We start from the raw sequence: 9,620 nt of genomic DNA on the forward strand, positions 1-9,620 counted from the left end.
ACATAGTAACAGTTTCCATTTTATAACATATTGAGCCATTACAACAGATTTCTTTTACAAACACTTAATTTCAAACCAATACGTTTGCAATAAAATGCGTGTAATATTGCAATTATATGACACAAAAATATCATAAAACACGTTTTGAGATAAAACTTTTTAAAAAGCGTTAACACACGTTATTATAATGTATTCATTATCGGTTAATGTATATTTAATCTTTGTACAAGCATGAATGCAAACAAGCATACTTAGAAATATATAGTCAAAAACTCCTTTATTCTTGCTCCTTTTATAGTTTTGTTTCCCTAGTATTTTTAACAAAATTGTCTAACCTTGTCGTTTCAAAAAATTTTCTCTTCTTCTATAAAAATAACTAACTTCAATCTGTGAACATTGAATGCTTGTGTTGCAGAAAACGACGGCAAGTTAATGACCTGATATGCAGATATGTTATGATGAGCGACTCGATTCCGAAATAAAATGCAATAAACAAGGAAAATGTATCGTGGAAAATACCAACATATACATTATATTTTTAATGGACAAAATATTAAATGGCATTATATGAAACACACATTTAACAATATTTACGTACTTTTTTACAAAAACTGCAAAAAAATCATTTATTACTTAAAAATGTATACTCTCACTTGTACTTGAATCTAGGCGCATGATTAAAAACTTCATAAAGTTTACAAATATTCTGGTATATGAAATGTGAATGCACTTGCGATTAAAATTATTAATTGCGTTTCTACGTACGAAGGTCGTCGGAAATTATGACTGTCGAAAAATCTGTGAGCAACACGTTTGACCAAATGACCCAGAGGACTTGATAAGAGAAGCGGCGCCGGTGCAAAGTCATCGATCGGCACAATTCGCAAATTATGATGCAAGCAACCGTTGATTATGAAGCAGTCCGTTATTTCTTCGAGAGGCACATATGTACGTACTCATTGCAAAGTGTAATCTGTATAAGCTGCTCCAACAAAAAAATATTCGCGCGTGTATTCGCATACACAAAATACTGTAATCTCGATAATGTTTGTAACAATGACTGTTATTTATTTGTTATATACCATTGTCTCACTTTATCAATTATCAATTATCTTTCCTTTAACGTTTCATTACAGTTTTAATAGTTTTATTGTAGTTTTATTAAAGTTTTATTATACATCATTACATCAAGATTTAAATGATATATGTAAAGATATTACAGGATATTTATTTTATTTTTGAGTCATATTATTAAAGTATTGAGAATCTCATTTTAAATTTTGATATATATAAGCAGAAAAAGAAAGAGAATATGAGACAACATGTAACATTAAATATATACATATAACGTCAAACAATATCATATAAAATATTTTTGTTACAAAAAGCGTTTTTGTGCGTCTACTTATTTTATTTTATTTTTTTTCTAATATTTGAGTAAACGGCACAAGTATGCTCAACGGAAAATTCAACAAAGTTAAAATAAAAAATAAATAAAGCAAGTCCATCTGTGAAATTAGTAATACTTTGATACAAAAGTAAATAAAATTTTTACACATTGTAGCTATGATATATTCTTCTAAACCTTCCGAAACGGAGAGAGGCGATTGTACGTATTTCACGTCAAATGCATCTGATACCGGCATCTCCCACTGGCCGTAATAGGACCCCTGCCAGAGAGGACCCATGTTCTCCCCACCAAGATTCTAGAGCGAGAGGCCTCGTGGTCTTTAGCCAATGAATACGAAGGATCCGCCTTCACGTTCCCCAACGGAAGTATCCACTACCTTTACGCGATTGATGCGTTTTATCCCTACCTACGACGTTTCCGCGTTAACCATCGTGATGCCTCCCTACTTACGACGTTCTCCTCTCTGCCCACCTCTCCAATATAGAATCTTCGTAGTAGGGATTTGATTAAACTATATAAGACACAAGAACGAGAGAAAGCGTACCAGTCCTTACCGTCGTACAGTTCAGATATAGCGAGCGGCGGTAAATTCGGCAACAGTTGCGATCCTCCTTTCAACTTCTTTTCCTCCTATCTTGTTTTTATTATTCCGTTCCTTTTTCCATTTTATCTTCTTTTATATTTGATTTAGAATTTGTTATCAACCTGCACTCCAACGGACCTTCTGCTTCCTAGTGAACTTTTTATCCACCTTCGCTTCTGTTCCGACAACGATAGCTACAAGATCAGAAAGACAGACAATTGTGTTTTCTTTTTTTTTTTTTTTTTTTTTTTTTTTTTTTTTTTTTTATCAAAAGACAAAAATAATATTACGTCAGTGCTTATCGCGATACTACAGACATTTATACATCGCAAAAGTCTTCTTATTGCAACATTAAATTTCGATCAATCGATTCAAAATGTTCGCAGAAGTCGGCAGATTGTATAATGATTCGTGTTGGCACGCGATCTTCGAAAAGACTCAGCAGATTATCTCAATAGACATTATCAAGTTTTTTGTGCTTGTAGTGCTAGGTGTTCATTTAGTGGGAGAAATGCTAAAACAAAAAAAGAAATCGCCACCTGGTCCAACAATTAGTAGCAGGTTTATGAACAGAAATCTGCCCGTATATTTGAAATATACAAAGTGGGCTAAACAGTTTGGTCCAATATACAAGATTTCTAAGGGCTATCATAATCAAGACACTATCGTCCTGAGTTGTCCTAAACTTATACGCGAAGCGTTCAATAGGGAGGAGTTTACCGGCAGACCGCATTCCGAGTTCATGGACATCCTCGACGGACACGGTAAGTATCGAGAGTAGCAATTCCGATAATACGTTATGCGTTATCTCTCGACTCAGCACGCTCTCATATCGTCAGAGGGTTAAAGCACTTCGCGCGTTTCGCTCGATTTCACGTTCCGTCAGATTTATCGGGCATTTCTTCGTGCTGCTGCCCGTTATCTTTCAATTGCACTGATACAACCGAAATATTTTTCCAAACTTACTTTACTCTGAATGACACAATAAAATATTTACAATGATTATGAGATGTAGTTATGATATATGTTCGGGGGAAAACTCATTGAATGATTAATTTTTTCCAAACTGTTGTGTTTGCGATCATTCATAACTGCGCGTTTCTACGACTGCTTCTCGGTCAATGCTAACTTGTGCTTCGAAGTGTTGCAATAGACGTTCGCGGACAGATTGGCGGTACACTATGGAAGCGAAACGAGACCGTGAATGACGCGCCGCATACGAGAGTTCTCGCGATTCAGGAACGTCCTCGTTACTGTTGTAGGCATTATCAACTCAACCGGTGACTTGTGGAAGAATCAGAGAAAATTCCTTCAATTGAAATTAAGATACTTAGGCATGAAGTTTGGCGATTTTCAATCGAGAACATTGGAGTACAAGATTGGGGTGAGTATCGGATTTGGACTGATTAGCGTACAACTTATTAGTATTTTTGACATGATAAATCTTTGAGTTTTGTGAAAAAAGCTTGAAAATAATACAAATTTTTATTTAATAAAAAACGTTTTAATTTTTATATACATGTAGTATATGTAAATTTTTATTAATATGTGCCACAAGAATAAAAATATTAATACGACAATATAACAGTTTTTTAAATTTTAAAAGAAATCTTTGAGTTATGTAAAAAATTCCTAAAAAAACTAAACTTTTGTCAAATAAACGACTATGATGTATAGATGTGTGTGTACATATATATACATGTGTATGTTTTTTTTATTTAGCGTGAGATTGACACATATGTGAAGGCATTACTTCAAACAAATGGAAAGCCTACAAACATTTCCCCTCTTCTATCACTGGCTATAAGTAATGTGATCTGTGGCCTAATGATGAGCGAATGCTATAGTCTTGACAACGAAAAATTTGAGAGATTCATGACTCTTATCAACGAAGGATTTAAACTCTTTCCTAAAATAAATTCTTCGTGGAAGCACTATCTCTCGTTTAAGAAGCAAGATAAGCAAGATATATCAAAAAAACTTGCCAACAATCGTAACGAACTAGATAATCATATGCAAATGATAATAGACGAACATAGAAATCAATTTGATGAAAACAATATTCGTGATCTTGTGGATGCTTACTTGCTTGAAATCAAACAGTCTAAACAAGAAGGTCGGGATAAACAGCTTTTTGAAGGAAAAGATCACGGTAAGCATAATTTGATATTTTCTGTTACTAAATTTTATTTAGCACCATCGTTTAGCAATAGTTCCATCTAAATACTTAACTAAACGCTATTTGTTTTTTTTTGTTTTGTGCAGATCGTCATATGAAACAAATTATGAACGATCTTTTCTCCGCTGGTGTGGAGACGGTGAAGACCACTTTGGAATGGGCAGTAATTTTGATGTTACATCATCCGAGAGAAGCAGAAAGAGTGCAACAGGAATTGGATCGTGTCGTAGGAAGATCCAGACCAACGCTAAAAGATTTTGACTTCCTTCCAGTTACCAAGGCGACAATTCACGAGATTATGCGCTTCCGTACTGTCGTAGCGCTTGGAACCACGCACGCCACTACACGGTAAATTGATCTTTTCTCAAATAGTTTTTATTTGGATGTTCTTTGACAAAATATAATCTTTATTAACCGATTTATCTCAAGCGAGACACAAGTAGCTTTTTTCCTTTCTTTCTATCTCTGTGTAAGCTAAAAGCGAGTTTTATAAGTCTTTGGGTTCTTTTTTAACGGCTTTCCGTGGCATTCAACATCTTTTGATCATTTTGGACGATTATATTCGGCGAGCAAAAGTGAAAGCAAAGGTGCGTGAACTCTCTGTCTGCTTTTCGACCAGACCCCTTTACCTTTGGTGCAAAGCACTATAGAGGTCGATGACACCGTTTCTCGTATAGACAAAAGAGACTTCAAGTGTAATAAATATATCAAATTACATTAAATCGAAAATATTTGATAAGAAACAAATTTGTGTTTGATAAGACACAATCAGTGTGATCGCTATTTATTAAACATGACACGGGAGACACAGTTCAAGCGCGCACATGTCTGCGTATACAGAGTCCAACGTTACTACTCGATTTAATTGGACTATAAATTGTCTTCTAAATATTAACTAAACAGTTATGCTGTACGAGTTTTTTAGCGCAAAATTTAAAGTTTTTATGTTATGTGTGCGTATTTGGTTTTTGAAACATTAAATAACAAAATTATATATTATACAATTTTTGTACAAAAAAATAATTGAGGAGTTTTTTTCGCAATATTTAAAAAATTAGTTAGGGGGATATACGGGGTCTTTTATATATGTTGATGCAAACCTAGCATCCTATATGATTTAAAGAATTGTTATTACAGTTCAAAAAACTCACGTGAAAAATTTACACGTTAATGCATATATATAAATGTATGCGTACGTATATATTATTTCCGCATTATTCCACATTATTTCCGCACATCCTGCGATCGGCTCTTACTGACCAGACTTACATATATTCATCAGTTTGATACTAAAGAGCCCGAGATAATTCTCTATTATTATTTGAAAAAAATAATTGTACAAAAATAATATATTTTCTTGCAATTTATTTTTAATCGGTGATTGTAATTAATGATGTGTTGATTAATTATTCGTAAATAAATCTATGTCTAGTTCTTGAGATTTTTTCTTCACAATACATGTTTTTTTAATTATTGCGACATTTGTTAATGTTATTTGTTAATCAGTAATTTTGTTTTTTTTTGTTACAGAGATGTGGAATTTAAAGGTTATACTATACGAGCCGGTTCCGAAGTGATACCGTTGGTGCATGCAGTGCATATGAATCCAGAACTCTGGACAGATCCGGAAGTCTTCCGACCAAGCAGGTTTCTAACAGCTGACGGCAATTTCGTCAAACCAAATGCTTTTATACCCTTCGGCATCGGCAAACGAATGTGTCTGGGTGAGACTTTGGCAAGAATGGAAATATATTTAATTTTCAGTGCGATGATGCACACTTTCGAACTGAGAATACCTTCAGACGCCTCATTGCCTAGCCTCATAGGCAACGAGGGCGTCACGATTTCGCCAGATCCTTTCCAAGTTTGCTGCATACTGCGAGACATTCCTTGCAATAGCATTCGAAAAGTCGGCAGCTATTAAACGTTCTCAGCGGATTCCAAAATACGAGCACGGTAGTTGTTCCTATTGTCACGTACAAATGAGATTTACAAGTCGAACATATAGATTATCGTGCGTTTCCATACAAGCAAATGTCATAAGATTTGTGTGGGCGTGTGTGTGTGTATAGATTTACTATAAAGAGATATAAAAAGCCATATTCCAACTACCAGTTCGATAGCTTACTAATTAAATACCTGACGGCAGTCAGATATTGACATATTAATAATGTTTCAAAAACTTGGCAAAAATTGTTAAAAAGTTAGTAAATAAGTTTTACAAAACAATTTATCTTGAAGATAAAATCGCATAAAATAGATATAGTAAACTCTTGATTTCAATTCTTTAGAATTCCCTAAAGTTCTTTTCGATCTCTACAAGATTCGACGACAGGTTTAAATCAGAGATCTACTATACAATTTATATTTTTGATCACTTTTGCATTAAATTGTTGAAATAAGTTACATCTAACTTTGCGATCCGTAAGAGAGAAAGAAGTTTTTTTTTTTTTTTAAACATCAATAAAAAATAACATATCTCACAATATATCTAAAAAATGAAACAGATTTTAAAAATAATGTAACACTTTAACCTTTTCGCTCCGGGACTGGTCCATATATGGACCAGCAAGAAAAGCGAACGTAATAGATGTTTATAAGGTCAATTTAATGCACTAAATTTAGGAAAAAAATTGAAAAAAATCCTGGTTACTTCTTTGACCTTCAAAATTAACTTTGAACGGGGGGGGGTAGCAGGTTATTATTAACTTTTTTTAGCTAAAATGCGAGGTCAATTTTAAAGGAAAAATCCCCGGAGCGAAAAGGTTAACAGTTATTTTTGTTTTTTTCCGGAAGCAGGTTTATTATAGAGGAGAATCTATTGGTCCCTTGAAAAAAATATTAATCTTTTTGACTAGATTAAAAGTATAACAAAATCTTTATGGATTAAACCGTATTTTTTAAATCTTTTTCCTTTCTCTTTTTTTTCACATCTCATCAATTCAATTTTCTGATCATTTTCGCGAATATTGCTTTCTGTATGTTACTTTTCTATAATAAGATGTACTTAATAATATGGAACAATATGTAACAATATAAAACTTCGACTGTATACAACACAGTTGTAATTAACAATACAAAGGGCCGATGAATCGCGTGTGTCATTGACTTTTCTCAATAGTAATATGTATATAATACTTTTCGAATAGCAGTCGCCGGTTTACCTTAAATTACAGTCTTTTCTCCATTTCCACCGCTAAAAAAAAGATCAGTCATAAAATTTGATAAGACTGTTCCGATTTTTTATAGCAGTCCTGAAGTGAGCTATTCACCCACTAGCTTTACCTCGCTTACTTTTTGTTACTAATTTAGTTTTTGTGTTTTCTTTTACTTTTAATTGTTTCTTTTTTATTACATATATGTATATATATATGTATATATATATATGTAATAAATATATATATATATATATATATGCGCGTCGCAATTAACCGTTTTTATAAAATTAAATTTATGAAAAATTTTATAAATTTATAGTCTATTGTAAGAAAATAAAAACTATTTGGACTTTCTAGTTAATCGTCGCGCACCAGACTCAAATGATGACTTTTATCCCGAAAATTGATGACTTTTATCCCAAAAATATTGTACTATGCCGACCGCGCTGATCGAAAAAAATCACAAACATAATATAATAAATGTTTGTCTTACGCTAAGTTCTTAGTTTTATGCAAAGAAACACGACAAAGTTAATAGAATTATTGATACTCAAATTTGGTCTTTTATACATATTGTTTTATACGGTTTTTCAAATTTTCGAATATTCTGATACTCGAATATCTAAGATTAATTTTGAATTTGGAAACTCAAATCGACAAAAATATTTGCAATATTTTTGCAATCTAGATAATGTTAAATTATTTTCGCAAAAAATTCAAGTTATCAAATTCCAATTCAAATTGAATTTTATTTTTTTTTTGACACTGTTTTTACTCGTCGTTACCATGGCGTTCTTCTAATATTTATGAAATGTATAACGCATCTTCTAGACTTTTTCTCGACTTTCTTCAGCGCGGGCTGAGGCTGTGAATTCGAAAGATACGGGATGTACGGTCAACGATTCATTGTGACGTCGTAGTTTCGATTTCCCAAAGATATCCTGGGCTGTGCATCCTCTAGACTCTAGAAGTAGCAAAGAGCGCTCAGCAGCATAGCAAATCCGTGAAATTAGAAGCATGCGTTCAAGAATATGTTCGCTTTGGACCATATAAGCGTCAATATCTTTATTGCTCTTTACATAAAAGAGAGGAATAAAAGATAGACTAACGCTCAAAGCGTGTGAGCATTCAAAGCAAACGTATTCCGAGAAATATGTGCTTCAATTTTAGCATAAACTTATTTGACTGATAAACTCAAAACGGGATCTATGCTGCGCGCGCGGAATTTCTTTGTCTAATATCAGATGCTAATTAACATTAAATTATAAATTAAGCTTAAATTATCGCAAATACATTGTGTTCACTCGTCGTCCGTGTTATACTTAATAAGTGTAATGTATTTTTTTATGAAATATAAAGTTTTGCAAGTGAAATAATGTCATTTTTTATTATTTTAGGATTCGTTTATCACTATTTTTTTGAATTGTCTATGTAAAGAGAAAGAGTGTGTATGTGTGTGTGTAAGAAAGAGAGAAAGATTACTAAAACATGTCGAGTGTACGATGAAATCAGAGTGCTATAACTAAATGTTCTGAAACACCGTACATTATTGTCACATTTGTAACGCGCGCGTGTAATGAGCTTCTATTAACAAAATATTTTTCTATCGGTTATTTTTGCAAAACAATTTTATCTGAAAATTGCAATCTTAAGAACAGGATTTTACGATGAGTAAAAAAAATTTCAGATTCTTTGACTGCACTATCGACCTTCGACTGTAATCTCCGATCGCGTTCATTTATCCCTTCCTGTCGCCGGTCGGGAACTTTTGCTCGAAGCCTACAAAAGAAGAGCTGGGCCTAGCTTTCTCTTCTCACTGGGACGCATGATCTCTCATTTGGTAGAACGCTTTTTTCATTTCCATTTTTTATATACATTATCAGTTAAAAAGTCACAAATAAATATAATTTTGCAAAAAATTTAAGAAGTATTCATATTATGGTAGCACCTAATTAAAAAAAAAAAATTCTGTCATTTATTGTTCCAAATACACACACAATGGAAGCATATATAAAAAATCTTAATCTTAACTATTTTTGCAATTCTCAGAAAAAAGATTGTACGGTTAATTAAAATATATTAGGACTCTTATGAACACTTTGTTAGTAACGCGTATCCTCCGAAATTAATTCGCTTACAGACGTTTACATACAAAAAATTCGCGTCGCGATTCAGAGAAAGACACGAGCGCTTTGCGTGCTTACATAAGAGAAACTCGCGCGTTCTGGGTTTCTAACGAAATATCGTCGCCAGGTACATTACGCCGGGTAAGGTTAATGACACAAGAGC

The 9,620-nt window shown here is 33.1% G+C and overlaps 1 protein-coding gene across 1 annotated transcript; it reads left to right on the forward strand.

Moving 5' to 3' along the window:
* The first annotated feature begins 1,972 nt into the window (after positions 1 to 1,972).
* Positions 1,973 to 6,670, forward strand: LOC109854982 (cytochrome P450 18a1). Its single transcript, XM_020428692.1, has 5 exons — positions 1,973 to 2,758; positions 3,257 to 3,378; positions 3,717 to 4,146; positions 4,260 to 4,521; positions 5,704 to 6,670. Exons 1-5 carry the CDS (start codon positions 2,371 to 2,373, stop codon positions 6,095 to 6,097), a joined length of 1,596 nt encoding a protein of 531 aa, XP_020284281.1. The 5' UTR covers positions 1,973 to 2,370; the 3' UTR covers positions 6,098 to 6,670.
* The last annotated feature ends 2,950 nt before the right edge of the window (positions 6,671 to 9,620 follow it).

This window comes from Pseudomyrmex gracilis, unplaced genomic scaffold (genome assembly GCF_002006095.1).
Source record: "Pseudomyrmex gracilis isolate BER0280 unplaced genomic scaffold, ASM200609v1 scaffold_3, whole genome shotgun sequence".
In the NCBI taxonomy this organism is placed as follows: Eukaryota; Metazoa; Arthropoda; class Insecta; order Hymenoptera; family Formicidae; genus Pseudomyrmex; species Pseudomyrmex gracilis.